The sequence below is a fragment of the Carcharodon carcharias genome, chromosome 9 (genome assembly GCF_017639515.1).
Source record: "Carcharodon carcharias isolate sCarCar2 chromosome 9, sCarCar2.pri, whole genome shotgun sequence".
In the NCBI taxonomy this organism is placed as follows: Eukaryota; Metazoa; Chordata; class Chondrichthyes; order Lamniformes; family Lamnidae; genus Carcharodon; species Carcharodon carcharias.
The window spans coordinates 69,711,828-69,731,947 of record NC_054475.1 but is presented as its reverse complement, the minus strand read 5'-3'; the positions used below and the strand labels follow the sequence as shown (position 1 = coordinate 69,731,947).

General features: G+C 42.2%; 1 protein-coding gene across 2 annotated transcripts in view; it reads left to right on the top strand.

The window, feature by feature from the left end:
- The window catches only part of kdm5ba (lysine (K)-specific demethylase 5Ba), a 311,188-nt gene that overhangs the window by 228,960 nt on the left and 62,108 nt on the right, over positions 1-20,120 (top strand). For both annotated transcript variants that reach the window (XM_041195103.1, XM_041195104.1), the window contains one exon: positions 15,001-15,139. In XM_041195103.1, coding sequence (XP_041051037.1) covers positions 15,001-15,139 — 139 coding nt within the window. The remainder of the gene's footprint in view (positions 1-15,000; positions 15,140-20,120) is intronic.

Genomic DNA, 20,120 nt, shown 5'->3' with positions numbered 1-20,120 from the left:
CTAGATTTATACTCCCTGCTCTGGTGCTCCTCCCTCCAAGTCTGCTCCCAGGATTACTCACCAACTGCTTTTTCTTTAAAATCCACTTTCAGAAGAGTGTCCCTCGCAGGTCTGGTGCACTCCTAAAGGCACTGCCTCTTCCTCTCTCTCTTTTTTTAGGTTTGAGGAGGAGGGATGGATGGAAACACTACAGCAATGTACCTCTTATTCTGAAACTGTGTTCCCTGATTCTGGAAACCCCAGCCAGGAAACATCCAATCTACATCTACCCTGCTCTGTAAGAATTTTTTATGCTTCAATGAGATCATCTCTCATTCTTCGAAACTGTAGAGCATATAGGCCCAGTATCCTCAATCGTTCTTCATGGGGTAATCACACCAAGAATCTGTCTGGTGAGCCTTTGTTGCACTCCCTTGGGTAATTTTTTAGCTAGACTTCCCTACTTTTAACCCCTTGCAATGAAGGCCAACATTCCAATTGCCTTCCTAATTACTTACTGTACCTGCAATGCTAACCTTTTGTGATTCCTGTACAAGCACACACAGGTCCCTCTGTTCTGCAGCATTCTTCTTTCTTTCTCCATTTAAAAAATATTCTGCTTTTCTATTCTTTCTGCCAAAGTGGACAACCTCGCATTTTCCTGCATTCTACTCCATCTGCTGATTTTTTTTGCCTGTTTACTTAACCTATCTACATATATGGGGAGGCGGTGGCATAGTGGTATTGTCACTGGACTAATATTCCAGAGACCTAGGTTAATGCTCTGGGGACCCAGATTCAAATCCCACCATAGCAGATGGTGAAATTTGAATTCAATAAAAATTTGGAATTCAAGGTCTGATGACGATTGGTATAAAAACCCATCTCATTCACTAATGTCCTTTAGGGAAGGAAACCTGCTGCCCTTACCTGGTCTGGCATACGTGTGACTGCAAACCCACAGGAATGTGGTCGACTCTGCCCTCTGAACAAGAACAATTAGGGATGGGCAATAAATGTTGGCCAGCGACGCCCACGTCCCATGAACGAATACATTTTTAAAAATTCCCTTGCAGACTGTCCTTTTCAGAAAATTCAACTACATTCATCCAAACCATTACTATGAATCTTATATTGTTGAGGTTCCAGCACTGTGGCACTCCCAATTGTTCATCTACCAACTGAAAATGACCCATTTATCCCAACTCTATTTCCTGTTAATTAGCCAACCTTCTGTCGATGCTAATATGTTACCCCCAACACCATGAGCCCTTAACTTATACAGTAACTTTTTATGTGGCATTTACCTTTTAAGATCCAAATATACTACATCTACTCGTTCCCTTTTATCCACTCTGCTTGTTACATCCTCAAACACGATTTCCCTTTCACAAAATTATGTTGACTTTGCCTGATTGTATTTTGTTATTCTAAATGTGCTGCTATTATTTCCTTAATAGATTTCAGCATTTTCCCAATGACGGATGTTAGACTAACTGACCTATAGTTTCCTGCTTTCTACCCTCCTCCTTTCTTGAATAGTGATGTTTCATTTCTGGTTTTCCAGGCTGCTGGAACTTTCCCAGAATCTAGGGAATTTTGCAACCAATGCATCCACTAGCTCTGCAGCACTTCTTTTAGAATCCTAGGATGTAGGCCATCAAGGGGCAGCCTTTAATTCCATTTATTTTCCCAGTACTTTTTCTCTAGTAATTGTGAAAATTTTAAGTTCTGCTTTCCATTTTGCCCCCTGCTTTTCTGCTATTCTTAGGATGCTTTTTGTGTTTTCTACTATCAAGATACACAATGCTAAAGTACACAAAATACTTAAGTCTCTGCCATTTCCTTGTTTCCCTTTATTAATTCCTCAGTCTCTCCCTCTAAGGGAGCAACACTCCCTGTCATGACTTTTTTACCTTTTTATATACTTGTGGAAGCTTTTTTGGCTTTCTCTAATCTTTCTCCATGATCGTATCCTCACTTCTGCACCCTTTGAATACCTTCATGTGCTGTTTGAAGCTGCGTTGAATTGTGCACCGCGCTCTGTACGGTTGGTTAATTTTTAAAAAAACTTTTATTTATCAGTTCATTGGATGTGGGCATCGCTGACTAGGCCAGCATTTATTGCCCAATCCCTAATTGCCCTTGAGAAGGTGGTGGTGAGCTGCCTTCTTGAACCACTGTATCCATGTGGTGTAGGAATGCTCACAGTGCTGTTAGGAAGGGAGTTCCAGGATTTGGACCCAGTGACAGTGAAGGAATGGTGATTTATTTCCAAGTCAGAATGGTGTGTGGCTTGGAGGGGAATTTGCAGGTGGTGGTGTTCCCATGCACCTGGTGCCTTGTCCTTCTAGATGGTAGTGGTCGTGGGTTTGGAAGGTGCTGTTGAAGGAGGCTTGGTGAGTTGCTGTGGTGCATCGTGTAGATGGTACATATTGCTGCCACTATGCCGGTAATGGAAGGAGTGAATGTTTAAGGTGGTGGATGCGGTGTCAGTCAAATGGGCTGCTTTGTCCTGGATGGCGTTGAGCTTCTTGAGTGCTGTTGGAGCTGGAGTGGAATCATCACACTCCTGACTTGTGCCTTGTGCACAGACTTTAGGGAGTCAGGAAGTGAGTTACTCTCTGCTGAATTCCCAGCCTCTGACCTACCCTTGTGGCCACAAAATTTACATGGCTGGTCCAGTTCAGTTTCTGGTCAGTGTTAACCCCAGGATGTTGGTAGTGGAGATTCAGTGATGGTAGTGCTATTGAATGTCATGGGAAGCTGGTTAGTTTCCCTGTTGTTGGAGATGATCATTGCCTGGTACTTGTGTGGCATAAATGTTACTTCCCACTTTGGAGCCCAAGCCTGAATATGCTCCAGGTCTTGCTGCATATGGCCATGGACTTGTTTCAGTATCTGAGGAGTCATGAATGGTGCTGAACATTGTGCACTAATCAGCAGGCATTGCCACTTCTGACTTTATAATGGAAGGAAGGTAATTGATGAAGTAGCTGAAAATGGTTGAACCTAGGGCACTAATCTAAGGAACTCCTGTAGTGATGTCCCGGGGCTGAGATGATTGACCAACAGCCACAACCAGCTTCCTTCATGCTAGGTATGAGTCCAGTGGAGATTTTTCCCCCGATTCCCATTGACTTCAATTTTTTAAGGGCTCCTTGATGCCACACCCAATCAACTACTACCTTGATGTCAAGGGCAGTCACTCTCCCGTCACCTCTTTAGTTCAGCTCTTTTATCCATGCTTGGACCAAGGCTGAAATGAGGTCAGGAGCTTAGTGGCCCTGGCTGAACTGAGCATCAGTGAGCAGGTTATTTCTGTGTAAGTGCCGCTTGATAGCACTGTTGACAATACCTTGCATCACTTCGCTGATGAATGAGAGTAGACTGCTAGGGCAGTGATCGGCTGGGTTAGATTTGCCCTGCTTTCTATTGATAATCATTTAACAATTTGCTGAAGTATTGAGATTGGCTATGCAATTGGGAAAGCAAATGAACAGAAGAGCCATGAATACAGACATACTTTGAATGGAAGAGGGTGAGAAATCTTTTCTGCATTCTTCCTTGGTAAAGACAAAGGCAAAAGTATTCATTTAGTACCTTAGCAATGCCATCGCCTCCATTCGTAAATCCCCTTTTGGCCTCGAATCAACCCCACTGCTCCTTTTGTCACCGTTTTACTATAGAGATAGTGCCAGGTCCCCAAACTAATGGCTTTTTACTTTTCAATATAATATGTGGAAATGCAATTAAAATGCAAATAGAGTGTTGGGATCAAAGATAGTGCCAGAACTTCTATTGGTGCTTTATAATGCACCCGACAGGCATGGATGATGCTGGCAAGGGTAGATTTATTGTCATCCTCACAATCACAGAATTGTTGCAGCACAAAAGGAAGCCATTTGGCCCATCGTGTGTGTGCTGGCTCTTGGAAAGATGATTCCCTAGCACCACTTACCCCACCTTCTCTCCACTGTGCATATTCTTACTTCTCAAATAACAACTCAATTCTCTCTTGAATGCCTCGATTGAACCTGCCTCCACTACCCTCTTAGGCAGTGCATTCCAGATCCTAACCCCTCACTCTGAAAACATTATTCCTCATATCACCATTGCTTCTTTTGCCAATTACTTGAAATTAAATCTTGTTCTTGATCCTTCTACAAATGAGAACTTTTCTGTCCAGACCCTTCATGATTTTGAATACCCTATCAAATCTCCTCTCAACCTTCTCTTCTCCAAGGAAAACTGTCCCAACTTCTTCAATCTATGTAACTGAAGTCCTCATCCCTGGGACCCTTCTCATGAATCTTTTCTGCATTCTGCCTAATCCCATCACACCTTTCCTTAAGTGTGGTAGGTAAAACTGGGCGCAATATTCCAGTTTAGACTGAACCAATGTTCTGTACACATTTAACATAACATAACTTACTTGTTTTTATACTCTGTGTCCCTCTTCAAAAAGCCTAGGATGCTCTATGCTTTATTAACCACACTCTTAACCTGTCCTGACTTGTGCATTTAGGGTCCTCTGCTCCTGAACCCCTTTAGAACTGTACCATTTATTATATATTGCTTCTCCATGTTTTTCCTACCAAAATGAATCATATCACATTTCTCTGCATTAAATTTCATCTGCCACTTGTTTGCCCATTCCACTAACCTGTCCATGTCCTTATGAAGTTCTACACAATCCTCCTCACAGTTCACAATACTTCCAAGCTTAGTATCATCCCCAAATTTTGAACTGTGCCCTGTACACCTAGGTCTAGGTCATTAATATATATCAGCAACACTGACCCCTGAAAACTACACTACAAACCTCCCTCCAGTCCGAAAAACACCCATTAACCACCATGCCCTGTTTCCTGTCAGAGTCAATTCCATGTCCATGTGTCATTTATTCCATGAGTTATAACTTTGCCCACAAGTCTGTTGTCCCATATACACTATATACACAACAGCATTACCTTCATTAACCTCTATGTTACCTCATCGAAATACTCCAAGTTGATTAAACCTGATTTGCCATTAACAAATCCATGCTGGCTTTCCTCAATTACCTATGCTTACCAAGTGACTATTAAATTCCTCATGATGTAAAAAATACCTTCTGTTCCTTCTTTAACAGTCTAGCTAATTCCCTGTTTGAACTATAAAATTTCCAGTTCATACCTCTAGACCTGCTCTGAGCTTATAATCTTATTAGTTCATTTCCTACTGTAGTAACCTGATTTTTAATGAATCTTCCGGCTCCAAATTTGAAACAAATGACCGAATTTCAAGAGAAAGGTGAAATATATTCAACAGCCAATCACTTACGTAGTTTCCTGTGACATCACACTTGATTTTCATTGTGAAACTAGCGGAAAGTCTCCAGTGATTTTCTCACTCTCTCCGCCGTTTTATCTCCACTGTGTTCTTGCATCCCCTGCTGGACTCGCAGTGTCCTTTAAGCAAATGCATTCCCAGGAGTCCCAGAATTTTGACCAGGGGCTGAAACAGGAACAGTGATATATGCCCAAGTCAGGAGGGTGGGGGTTAGACTTTCCATGATATTACTGCTCTTGTTCTTTGCAGTGGTAGTGGTCGTAGGGGTGGATGGTACTGTCAAGATAAACTTGATGAGTTGCAGCAATGCATCCTGTAGATAGTACACATTACAGCCACAGTTTGCCAGTTATAGTGGGATAAAATGGAGGGGTTCTTTTAGAAATAGAAGCACCATATTTGATTTTGCCCCGTTCTGCAGAGCTTCTGCAACACTAATTGATCATTTATAATTATAGCCAGTGCCCCACAAATTTCTTCCCAGCCTTTGACATTGTCAACTATTGCCATCTAGCCAAGGAATCATTTCTCTGTCCCATAATCTTTTATAGAAACATAGAATGGGTATAGCACAGAGGTAGTCATTTGGCCCTCTGTGCCTGTGCTGGCTTTATACAAGAAGTCAGCCAATTCCACTGCCTAACCACTCGCTGAGTAAAAGGGTTTTTTCTCGTGGCTGTTAGTTCTTTTACCATTTGCCCTAAATTGCATCCTCTGATTCTGGACTCATCTGCCAATGGGAACAGCTTCCCCTTTCTACTCTGTCTAGACTTCCTATGATTTTGAACACCTCAATCAAATCACCTCTCAGCCTTCTCTGTTCGAAGGGGAACATCATCAGCTTCTCTGATTTATCCATGTAGTTGAAGTCCTTCATCCATGGAAATCTTTTCTGCACTCTCTCATCCTTCCTAAATTGTGCTGCTCAGAATTGGACGCAATGCTCCAGATGAGGTTGAACCAATATTTTATAAATGTTCTTCATAACTTCCTTTGCTTTTGCACGCTGCCTCAACTTATGATACCCAGGATCTGGTAACTTTTTTCATAGAAACAAGGAGCAGGAGTAGGCCATTCGGCCCTTCGAGCCTGCTCCACCATTCATTATGATCACGGCTGATCATCCAACTCAATAGCCTGCTCCTGCTTTCTCCCCATACCCTTTGATCCCTTTCGCCCCAAGAGCTATATCTAACTCCTTCTTGAAAGCATACAATGTTTTGGTTTCAACTACTTTCTGTGGTAACGACTTCCACAGGCTCACCACTCTGGATGAAGAAATTTCTCATCTCAGCCCTAAATGGTCTACCCAATATCCTCAGACTGTGACTCCTGGTTCTGGACTTCCCCCACCATCAGGAACATCCTTCCTGCATCTACCCTGTCTAGTCCTGTTAGAATTTTATAGGTTTCTGAGATCCCCCCTCATTCTTCTGAACTCCAGAGAATATAATCCTAATCGACTCAGTCTTTCCTCATATGTCAGTCCTGCCATCCCAGGAATCAGTCAGATAAACAAAGAACAAAGAAAAGTACAGCACAGGAACAGGCCCTTCGGCCCTCCAAGCCTGCGCCAATCATATTGCCCGTCAACTAAAACATTTTGCACTTCCGGGGTCCATATCCCTCTATTCCCATCCTATTCATGTATTTGTCAAGCTGCCTCTTAAACACCACTATCGTACCTGCTTCCACCACTTCATCTGGCAGCGAATTCCAGACACTCACTACCCTCTGTGTAAAAAACTTGCCCTGCACATCTCCTCTGTAGTTTTCTCCTCTCACCTTAAATCTATGTCCCCTAGTAATTGACTCTTCCACCCTGGGAAAAAGCTTCTGACTATCTACTCTGTCCATGCCACTCATAATTTTGTAAACTTCTATCAAGTCGCCCCTCAATCTCCGTCGCTCTAGTGAGAGCAATCCGAGTTTCTCCAACCTCTCCTCATAGCTAATAACCTCCAGACCAGGCAGCATCCTGGTAAACCTTCTCTGCACCCTCTCCAAAGCCTCCATATCCTTCTGGTACTGTAGCGACCAGAATTGCACGCAAACTTTCGTTGTACTCCCTCTGTAGCAAGTACACCCTTCTTCAGATAAGGAAACCAAAACTGCACACAATATTCCAGGTGTGGTACAATTGCAGCAAGACATCCCTGTTCCTGTACTCGAATCCTCTGGCTATGAAGGCCAACATACCATTTGCCTTCTTTACCACCTGCATGCTTACCTTCAGCGACTGGTGTACAAGGACACCAAGGTCTCGTTGCACATTCCCCCTTCTCAATTTGTAGCCATTCAGATAATAATCTGCCTTTCTGTTTTTGCTACCAAAATGGATAACCTCACATTTATCCACATTATACTGCCATGCTTTTGCCCACTCACTCAGCTTGTCCAAATCACACTGAAGCATCTCTGCATCCTCCTCACAGCTCACTGTCCCCACCCAGCTTTGTGTCAGCTGCAGATTTGGAGATATTACATTTAATTCCCTCATCTAAATCTTTAATATATATTGTGAATAACTGGGGCCCCAGCAGCGATCCCTGTGGTACCCCACTCATCACTGCCTGCCATTCGGAAAAAGGCCCGTGTATTCCTACTCTTTGTTTCCTGTCTGCTAATCAGTTTTCTATCCATTCCAATACACTACCCCCCAATCCCATGCTCTTTAATTTTACACGCCAATCTCTTATGTGGGACTTTGTCGAAAGCCTTCTGAAAGTCCAAATAAACCATATCCACTGGCTTCCCCTGATCAACTCTACTCGTTACATCCTCATAAATTTCCAGTAGATTTGTCAAGCATGATCTCCCTTTCATAAATCCATGCTGACTCTGTCCGATTCTGCCGCTGTTTTCCATGTGCTCAGCTATTAAAACTTTTATAATGGACTCTAGAATTTCCCTGACTACCGTCATCAGGCTATGACCTTTTTCATAACTTTATCAATCTTCTGTGCCAACTTCAACAAATTGAGCATGTGTACCTGCCCAGGTCTGTGTTGCTGCATCCACTTTAGAATTGTACCCTTTTTATTGTCTCTCCTCATTCTTCCTACAAAAATGCATTATTTCTCTGCATTAAATTTCATTTGCCACATATCAGTCCATTCCACCAGTTTGCCCACGTCCTCTTGAGCTGAACACAAACGTTCCCAACAGGTAACCTTCAAGATAAATATCACTACCCTCTTCATCATACGTTATACTTCCCGAATTTTGAGTCACCCACAAATATTGAAATTGTGCCTTGTGCACCCAAGTTTAGGTCATTAATATGTATCAAGAAAAGTAGTTTCAAGTCCCTTCACACTAGTTTCAAAACCTTTTAGGCTACTTGTTATATTAAAATTTCAAAGCCACTTTTTATTTCCCTCGCAAGTAATACTTTTCAAGCAATTCAAATGGTTTCCCATTTCTCTTTGTAATTATTTCAGTTCTGCCTTCCCTCAACCACTCTTATTGCTGGTGCTGATCATTGATTTTCAATATTGGACATTATCTAATTTGTTTATGTTACAGCCCTCTTTGCACCCCAAACCTCTGAAGTATTGTTTAGCATTATCACGCACATCTCTTTGAAGTTTTCCTTCTTAAAATTTTGTATTTCTGTCCTGATCTCAATTATATTAAAACTGAGCTTGCTTCAAAATATACTTCCAAATGTATTTGAATAAATTCTGAATTCTCTAGAATACAGGTAAAGGCATATCTTTATAGGCTCTTTTTAGTTTCTGTTTATAATCACTAAATTTATTTCCAGTTACCTTTCCTTAACTATCCTTCTTCAATTGCTTATCTTTTATTATGAGATTCTCTCCTCTCATCCCAAAATCAATTTAAATGATTGTCAACGTTCTGTTCAGTGCAGAAGGATCTGGGTGTGCTCATGCATGAATTGCCGAAAGCTAGTATGCAGGTATAGCAGCTAATAAGACAAATGGAATTTTGGCATTTATTGCAGAAGGAATAGAGTATTGAAATAAGGAAGTATTGTTGCAACTGTACAAGGCATTGGTGAGACCGCACCTGGAGTACTGTGCACAGTTTGTCCCCTTATTTGAGAGAAGGATGTAGTTGCACAGGAGGCTGTTCAGAGGAGGTTCACTAGACTGATTCCAGAGATACTTGTCTTATGAGAGATTGAGCAGTTTAGGCCTATAATCGCTAGAGTTTAGAAGGATGAGAGGAGATCTAATTGAGGTATATAAGATGCTAAAGGGAATAGACATAGTAGACGTGGTGCGGATATTTCCCCTTCTGGGGCATTCTAGAATGAGAGGCCGTAGTTTTAGGCTAATGGGTGGTAGATTTAAATCAGAGATGAGGAGGAATTACTTTTCTCAAAGGGTCATGAATCTGTGGAGTTCACTACCTCAGACTGCAGTGGATGCCGGGACGCTGAATTAATTTAAGGAGGAGATAGATTTTAAATTAGTAATGGGTTGAAAGGTTATGGGGAGAGCACGGGAAATTGGAGTTGAGGCTGAAATGAGATCAGCCATGATCGTAATGAATAGGGGGGCAGGCTCGAGGGGCTGAATTGCCTACTCCTGCACCTTGTTCTTATGTTATTAGCTGGGCTGTACATTCCTGTGGTGTAGTCATTAATCCTGATTTATCTAAAATCGTTCATTACTTATAACTGCAGCATTATTTAACCACCCAGTTATTTATTTACACCTGTATGTTTAGCAAAGACTGTCCGTGAACCGAAAAAAAGACTTGCAGTCCTTAATTCTTCAATTTATAGATAATATATCTGAACTCATTGAATTTCTAAAAGGCATTTGAAAAGGTGCCACATTAAAGGTTACTACACAAGTTAAGAGAATCTGGTGTAGGTGTTAACAAATTAGCATGGATAAAGGATTGATTACCTAGCAGTGTGTACCATCTACACAATGTGCACTGCAGCAACTCATCGAGGCTCCTTCAACAGCACCTTCCAAACCTGTGACCTCTACCACCTGGAACGACAAGGGCAGCAGATGCATGGGAACACCTCCATCTGCAAGTTCCCCTGCCAGCCACACACCATCCTGGCTTGGAGCTATATTGCTGTTCCTTCGCTGTCACTGGGTCAAAACCCTGGAACTCCTTTCCTAACAGCACTGTTGGTACTCCCACAACACATGCACTGCAGCGGTTCAAAAAGGCTTCTCAAGGGCACTTAGGGATGGGCAATAAAAGCTGGCCTAGACAGTGACACTACTATCCCATGAATGAATATTTTATTTTAAAAAAGGAAGCAGAGAGTTAGGATAAATTGGTCTTTTTTGAGTTGGCAAGCTGTGACAAGTGGAGTGCCACAAGGATCAGTGCTTGGGCTTCAATTATTTTCAAGCTACATCGATGATTTGCATGACGGACCGAATGTATGGTAGCTAAATTTGCCGATGACACCAAGATAGGTAGGAAAGTAAGTTGTGAAGAGGAGTTAAAGAGTCTGCAAATGGATATAGACAGGTTAAGTGAGTGGGCAAAAATTTGGCAGCTGGAGTATAATGTGGGAAAATGTCAACTTGTTCACTTTGGCAGCAAGAAAAAAGCAGTGCACTATTTAAAATGGAGATTGTAGAACTTGATGGTACAGAGGGATCTGGGTGCCCTCATACATGAATCACAAAAAGTTAGTCTGCAGGTGCAGCAAGTGATTAGGAAGGCAAACAACCTATTGCAAGGAGAATGGACTGAGTAGGGAAGTTTTACTGCAGCAGTGTAGGGCCTTGGCGAGACCACATCTGGAATCCTGTATACAGCTTAGTCTACTTATTTGAAAAAAAATAGGGTGGAATTTTACAGCCTCTCCCGCCGGCTGGATTTTCCGGTCTCACCAAATGGCTTGCTGCATTTTACGGCCCCATCCACACCACGGTGGGACCGTAAAATTCTGTCCAAAATTGTGTTAGAATTTGTTCAGTGAAGGTTCACTTAACTGATTCCTGGGATGGAACCTTCTGAGGAAAGGTTGGGCCTGTATCCACTGGAGTTTAGAAGAATGAGAGATGACCTTATGAGACGAAACATATAAGATCCTGACAGGATTTGATAGAGTAGATACCAGGAAGATTTTTCCAAATGTGGGGGAGACTAGAACAAGGGGACACAGTTTAAGAATGAGCGGTGTCACTTTCAAGACTAAGACGAGGAGAATATTTTTCTCTCGGGGTTGTTAGTATGTGGAATTCCCTTCCCAAGAAATCAGTGGAGGCAGGGTCATTGAATTTATTCAAGACTGAGTTAGACAGATTTTTGATAGACAAAGGAATCAAAGATTATGGAGTGGGAGGGGTGGGGGGGGGGGGGATGGAGGAGGCAGACAGGAAAGAGGAGTTGAAACCACAACCAGATCAGCCATGATCCAATTGAATGGTGCAGCAGACTCGAAGGGCCAAATGGTCCACTCCTGCTCTTATGTTCCTATGAAGTACTGTCTGAGCTCTCCTGAGTGTTGTTTATGATCCATGGCAAGTTTGCTCTGGCTCCTCCCTTGCTGCTTACAAAGGAAAAAAAAACTAGCATTTACAAAGCATTCTTCACAACTTCAAAAGGTACCAAAGCACTTATAGTCAATGAACTGGAGGCAGACATGTCACTGTTGTAATGTAGGAAATTAGTCTGTCTTACCTGCTCTTCTTAACCCACTGACACTAACTATTGCACAGCAAATTGCGGGTAGCCCCTAGGATTCTATATTAATGACTCTTAAAATGAGTTTTCTTTCAGAAGGTAAATGGATAAACCTGTTATTAAATAACTTTCTCCCACTAATCTGATTTTGCTGTACCAGATTAATGGCAAACCTCCTGCTCTGGATAAGGGCTTCTTGCTGGGGCTTCTTCCTCCTCCCTGTTTTGATTTCAAGTTATTTATTGTGGCGTATATCAAATAATTGTTCCGTTGGCAAAGAAGAGTTATGCTAATTTGGAGACTACGGCCTGGATTTTTGTGGAGTCAGGAGGCCTTTAAAAATGGCTGGCAGGACCCAATTCTGGGATTCCCGTTGCCCCCTTTCTGTTTCCATCAATTTGGCAGTGCAGGATAAGGGTCCGTGCAACGAACCTGCCATGCCGGCTCCATTGTAGTGTTGGGCATTTCAAATGCAGCCTAGCTCCGGGAACTTTGATGGAGCTGGGCCAGTTCGGTTAGTAGACATGGTTCCTTTTCATAAAGCTATCAATTGCATGCAGCAATTGTATCAATTACAAAAAGCTTTAATCCACCTCACACCTCTTAATCTTGTGTAAATAAACACACAGGAGTTCAAAAAACCTGTCATAAAAATCAGGTTATTCCAAGATAATAAAGATGTCAATCAATAAAGACATCAATTAAACAAAACTAGTACGCCCATGCAAGCTGTGCCAGCATTGATACAACATTGATTCCATTAGCCATTCTTGGAGCTCAGTCAAACATTCATAATAAGGTTATTTGAAATAACAGATGCCTGGCTTGCTTTTGTTGATACAATTGTCCAATGGTCTCATTATGAATGCTTGGCTGAGCTCCAAGAATGGGTAATGGAGACAGCCCTGAAGTCAATGTTGACATAGTTTGTAGGGGATTGTAAGCTTTGTTTGATTGACATCTTTCCCTCATCTCTCTTTGAAGAGCTTTGTTTCATTGCCTCTGTTTCTTTACACAAGATTAAGAGGTGTGAAGTGTATTAAAGTTTTTTGTCATTGATACTATGAATGGTTGTGTGTAATTGATACTTCTATGAAGTTATAAGATGAGCAGTTTTTTTTCTGAACTAGATTTTCAAAGCATTTTTGCTTATGTCACTTTCAGGAGCACTTCAGAGACTTGCCCAACATGTCAGTGGCTCATTGGTTTAGTACATAGTGGATACTGGAAGAGTTAGAAGAGGATGTGTGGGGGTAATGGAAGGGTTACAGAGGGTGCGAGGGGACATGGATATGAGGAGGAATGGACAGCACATGGTGAGGGCAGGGGGATATGCAGACATGAGGAGTAAGGGCTAGAAGGTGGCGGGGGGGGTATGCGGACATGAAGAGCAAGGGCTGGAGGGCCTAATCACAGAGTGCAGAAGAGGCCCTTTGGCCCATCGAGTCTGCACCGACATGTTAGAAGCACCTGACCTACCTACCTAATCCCATTTACCAGCACTTGACCCATAGCCTTGAATGTTATGACGTGCCAAGTGCTCATCCAGGTACTTTTTAAAGGATGTGAGGCAGCCTGCCTCCACCAAGCTCCCAGGCAGCGCATTCCAGACTGTCACCACCCTCGGGGTAAAAATGTTTTCCTCAAATTCCCCCCCTAAACCTCCTGCCCGTCACCTTGAACTTATGCCTCCTTGTGACTGACCCTTAAACTAAGGGGAACAGCTGCTCCCTATCCACCCTGTCCATGCCCCTCATAATCTTGTACACCTCGATCAGCTCGCCCCTCAGTCTTCTCTGCTCCAACGAAAACGACCCAAGTCTATCCAACCTCTCTTCAAAACTTAAATGTTTCATCCCAGGCAACATCCTGGTGAATCTCCTCTGCAACCCCTCCACTGCAATCACATCCTTCCTAAAATGTGGCGACCAGAACTGCACACAGTACTCTAGCTGTGGCCTCATCAAGGTTCTATCCAACTCCAACATGACCTCCCTACTTTTGTAATCTATGCCTTGATTGATAAAGGCAAGTGTCCCAGATGCCTTTTTCACCACCCCACTAACACACCCCTCCGCCTTCAGAGTTCTATGGACAGAAATGCCAAGGTCTAATAGTCATAATTACAACTGGGTCAATGCACCAGTAACAGAGGCTGGCCCCTCACATCTGTCCACTTCCATGCTGCCTTGAGCCTGCCTCCAGGGGCAGCAGGGTCGTCTCCAGACCGTGCCATTCTTCACAACGTGAAAATAGGGTTGGTGAGCTCCTCCAGGTTGGAGATGGGGTCAGGAAAATTCACAACTTCCAATATCAGCCTCCTTGATGAAAATCCAACCCTAACTCTTTCCTGATGCTGTGATATTGCTTTGTTAGTTAGAACAGTGCAGACAGAACTATTTATCAATTTTCATGTGAAAAACTCCAACTATGTATGAATCACCCAAGCAGTTTGGAGAAACTAAAGAGGTTAAAAAATTGAAGGGGACTGGGTGGGTTGGGTGCTTGTTTATTTGAGTGGCCTCTGGGGAAGAGGCTTGGCGACAACTGAGCAAAACATTAACACAACAAAACAGTTTTGCAAAGAAGAACTAGCAGCAGTGCATTAAGAGAAATGATTACATGCTGCTGATAGAATAAATTCACATTTATGTCCATAAAGAAAGTAAAGCAAGAACAACTTTAAAAAATCGAAGCATTCAAAACGGAATTAGACTGTTATCTGAAGAGGAAGAATGTGCGTGGGTATAGGGAGAAGGTGGGGGAATAGACTAAGTGAATTGCACATTCAGAGAGCCAGTGCAGACACAATGGGCTGAATGGCCTCCTTCCGCACTTTAACAATGCTCTGATTCTGTGAAAAATAAACTCCATCAGCTATAATGGACTTAAAAGCATTTCTATGATCATTCTTCCTGGACTTTATAGGCCCTACGTGACGTATGCATTGGAGGCTTTATTTCGTTTTGTTAAATGTTAAGTAATTACGCCCAGAATGGACCATGAATTTCTTGGGTTTCTTTTAACAAGTGTCTCTGATTCCTGCAGGCCTCCACACTCTTTGACAACCCTATCTGCTGCCTTGGAAGAAGGGAGAGTTATTCCTGCTTATTTGCCCAACGGCCTTGCTTTGAAGGAGGCTATACAGAAGGCTAGAATCTGGCTTCAAGAAGTGGAGATTTTTCAGGTTAATTATAAACTAGACAACAGTACATCAAAATGAAAATAAACTTTAATGTGTTATACACTTTTTTTGATGAGAGATATATGTACATTTTTGTGCCAGATAAGACCATAGTTAGTTGTTGAACATTAATGGATGGACAAAAAGTAATAAATGCTGCTGTAGCTGAGCATGTAAAGCGGCTGTTTACACTATAATTGAGCATCATAAATAATGATTGATGTATTGAAATGTTCAGTTTCAATTTGCCACATCTGGCTTCAACATAATCCATTGCAGTCATAATCCACATTCAGTCGTAAGCCAATCTGCACAGTCCTTTGAATCTTATACTGTAAACCAAACCTTGATTTTAATGCCTTCACAATAAGATTTTAAGTTTTGAATATCCATTTTCCGTCTGTCTGCTTGTTCCTGTTCTGAACGTGGGAGCAGGAGTAGACCATTTGGCTCGTCAAACCTGCAGCGCAATTCGAACAGATCATGGCTCATTATCTAACTTTATACCAATTATCCCCTTTTCCCATGATGTCATTAGTATCCAGAAATCTATCAATTTCTGTCTTCAACATGCTCAATCATTGAACTTCCACAGCCTTCTTGAGCAGAGAATTCCAAAGATTCTCCACTGTCTGAGTGAAAAATTTGCTTGTCAGCTCAATGTGAAATGGTCTGTCCTTATTCTGAGACTGTCTCACCTATCCAGTCTCACCAGCCAGGGGGAATATCCTATCTACATCTATCCTGTCACATCTGTGGTATGCAACAGGTGATGAGGGAACCAACAAGAGGGAAAAACAATACTTGCCTCATCCTCACCAACCTGACTGCTGCAGAAGCATCTGTGCATGACAGTATCAGGAGGAATGACCACCATACAGTCCTTGTAGAGACCAAGTCCCATCATCGCATTGAGGATACCCTCCATCATGTTGTGTGGCATTTGTGTGCTAAATAGGATAAATTTTGAACAGATCTAACAACTCAAGACTAGGCAACTGTGAGGCACTGTGGACCATCAGCAGCAGCAGAATTGTACTCAACCACAATCTGTAACCTCATGGCCCAGCAAATACCCCACTCTACCATTACCACCAAACCAGGAGATCAGTGCTGGTTAAATGAAGAGTGCAGGAGGGCACGTCAGGAGCAGCACCAGGCATACCTAATAATGAGGTGTCAACCTGGTGAGGCTACAACACAGGACTGCTTGCATGCCAAACAGCATAAGCAGCAAGTGATAGAGCTAAGCGATTCCACAACCAACGGATCAGATTTAAGCTGTGCAGTCCTGCCACATTCAGTAGTGAATGGTGGTGGACAATTAAACAACTCAGTGGAGGAGGAGGTGGCTTCACAAATATCCCCATCCTCAATGATGTGAAAGCCTAATACTTTGTGTCTGTCTACACTGCAGACGACGCAATTTATGTCGCAGAATTGCAGAGTAACAAAAGGAATAATAAGAGTGAGGAGCTTGATGTAATTAATATCATCAGAGGAAAAGTAGTGGAGAATCTTAAGGAACTAAAAGCTGACAAATCCCAGAACCACATGGCCTACTTCCTAGGGTTCTAAAAGAGATAGCTGCAGAGACAGTGAATGTACTGGTTATGATTTTTTAAAATTCCCTAGATTATAGAACTACCCCAGCGGATTGGAAGTTAGCAAATGTAACACTGTTATTCAAGAAAAGAGGGAGAGAGAAAATGAGAAGGTATAGGCCATCGATCCATGGGGAAAATGCTGGAATCTATTATTATGGACGTCTTAATACACATAGAAAATCATGGTATGATCAGATAGATCATGGTTTTACAAAGGGGAAATTATGCTTGACAAATTTATTAGTCTCTTAAGGATGTAACCAGTAGGGTTGATAAAGGGAAAGCCTGTAGCTTTAGCATACTTGGATTTCCAAAAGACACTTGATAAAGCTTAACACACAAGATAAGTGCCTCATGGAATTGGGAGAAATATATTGGCATTGATGGAGGATTGGTTGAAAGACAGGACGCAGAGTAGGGATAAACGAGACATTTTCAAGTTGGCAGGCTGTGGTGCCGCAAAGCTCAGTGCTGGTGTCTCAACTCTTTATAATCTATAATTAAAGATTTATATCAAGGTACAGAGATGTATCCAAGTATGCTGACGATACAAAGCTAGGTTGGAATGTGAGGAGGCTGCAAAGAAATATACAGTTAAGTGAGTGGGTGAGGTAATAGATGGAGTATAATGTGGGAAAATGTGAAGAAACTGCAAACAACTAACTTTAAAAAGAAATAGGATAGGGAAGGGGGAAAACTTACCAATGAAGGAACTAACTGTCCTGTAACATGCAAGAGGTCAGAACTGGAGGCATATAGAAATCTTAGTTTGTAAGAACATAAGAAACAGGATCAGGAACACTGTAGACCATACATAGAGTCATAGAGAACCTGTTCCACCATAGAATATGATCACATCTTTTGATGATATAATCAGTATGTCTTTTAAAAAGTGTGAAACTTCTCAATGTTGATGTTCAGAGAGACTTGGGTGTACTTGTACAAGGAACGCAAAGTTAGCATGCAAGTACAGCAAGCAATTAGGGCAAGGCAAGGCAAATTGCATCCTGGCCTTTATTGGAAGGGGATTAGAGTGCAAGAATAAGGAGGTCTTGTTAAAATTGTACAGGAATTGGTGAAACCACACCTGGAGAACTGTGTGCAGTTTTAATCTCCATAATCAAAGAAGGATACACTTGCCTCGGAGGCAGTACAGCGAAGGTTCATTAGATTGGCTCCTGTGTTGAGAGGCTGAGTAAATTGGACCTATATTCTCTGGGTTTTGGAAGAACAAGAGGTGATCTAATTGAAACATACAAGACTCTGAAGGGTCTTAACAGGCTAGTCACTGTGAACTTGTTTCCCCTGCCCAAGGAATCTAAAATCATGGGGGCACAGTCTTTGGATAAGAGCTCAGGACTGAGTTGAGGAGAAGATTTTTTCACTCATCGTTGTGAATCTTTGGAGTCATCTGTTCCAGAAGGGTGTGGATGTCTGATCACTTAATATATTTAAGACTGAAATTTTTAGCCCCTCAGACAATCGAAGGGTATGGAGAGTGGTTGTGAAAGTGGAGTAGCAGCATGGATGCAGAATTGGCTGAGTGTAGTGGTGAATGGTTGTTTTTGGGGCTGGAGGAAGGTTTACAGGGGAGTCAGTGTTGTAACCCTGCTTTTCCTGATCAATTTCAAAATTTCCGAATGACACAAAACTTGGAAATATTGCGAACCGTGAGGCAGATAGTGATAAAACTCCAAGAGGACTTAGGCTGGTTTACTGGGCAGACAAGTGGCAGATGAAATTTAATGCAGAGAAGTATGAAGTGATTCACTTTAGTAGAGGAACGAGGAGAGGCACTATAAAACTAAAGGTGCAATTCAAAGGGGGTGCAAGAGCAGAAAGATCTGGGGGCATATAAGCGCACATTATTGAAGTTGACAGGACAAGTTAAGAGACTGGCTAAAAAAGCATATGGGCTTCATGAGTAGGCCCTAAGGAATTTATGATAAACTTGTATAAAACACTGGTTCATCATCAACTAGAATATTGTGTTGAGTTTTGGCCAACACACTTAACATAGGATGTAAAGACATTAGAGAGGATGCAGAGGAAATGGTACCGGGGATGAGGAACTTCAATTACCTGGATAGATTCGAGAAGCTGGGGCTGTTCTCCTTGGAGGAGAGAATTAAGATGAAATTTGATAGATGTGCTCAAGATCATGAGGGGTCTGGAAGAGTAGATAGGGAGAAACTGTCCTGTTGATGGAAGGATCAAGAACCAAAGGGTACCAATTTAAGCTTTGGCAAAAGAACAAATAGCAGCACCGACTTTCGTGGCGAACGATTAGGTCAAAGGAAGAGGCATATAAAGTAACCAAAAAAGCAGTAAACCCGAGGATTAGAAGTATTTTATAACTCTGCAAAGGAGGATTCAGGAAAAGTTTGAGAGGGAAAATAGAATATGAGTAAACTCGTGAGAAACAAAAATGGACTGTAAAAGCTTTTATGGGTATGTAAATTGGAAAAGATTAGCAAAAACAAATATGGGCCCATTACAAACTGAGTAAGGAGAATTTATAATGGAGAATAAGGAAATGGCAAAGAAATTTTAAAAACTGTGTGTCCATCTTCATGGAGGAAAATACTAAAAACTCCCAGAAATAATGGAGAATCAAGGTACTGATATAAATGAAGACTGCAAGATATTCAAAACAAAAACATAATTACCTGGAAAAACTCAGCAGGTCTGGCAGCATCGGCAGAGAAGAAAAGAGTTGACGTTTCGAGTCCTCATGACCCTTCAACAGAACTAGGTGAATCCAAGGAAAGGGGTGAAATATAAGCTGGTTTAAGGTGTGTGGGGGTTGGGGGAGAGAAGTGGAGGGGGCTGGTGTGGTTGTAGGGACAAGCAAGCAGTGATAGGAGCAGATCATCAAAAGATGTCACAGACAAAAGAACACATAGGTGTTGAAGTTGGTGATATTATCTAAACGAATGTGCTAATTAAGAATAGATGGTAGGGCACTCAAAGTATAGCTTTAGTGGGGGTGGGGGGAGCATAAAAGATTTAAAAATATTTTAAAATAATGGAAATAGGTGGGAAAAGAAAAATCTATATAATTTATTGGAAAAAACAAAAAGAAGGGGAAAGAAACAGAAAAGGGGTGGGGATGGAAGAGGGAGTTCAAGACCTAAAGTTGTTGAATTCAATATTCAGTCCGGAAGGCTGTAAAGTGCCATGTCGGAAGATGAGGTGCTGTTCCTCCAGTTTGCATTGGGCTTCACTGGAACAGTGCAGCAAGCCAAGGACAGACATGTGGGCAAGAGAGCAGGGTGGAGTGTTAAAATGGCAAGCGACAGGGAGGTTTGGGACATTCTTGCGGACAGACCGCAGGTGTTCTGCAAAGCGGTCGCCCAGTTTTCGTTTGGTCTCTC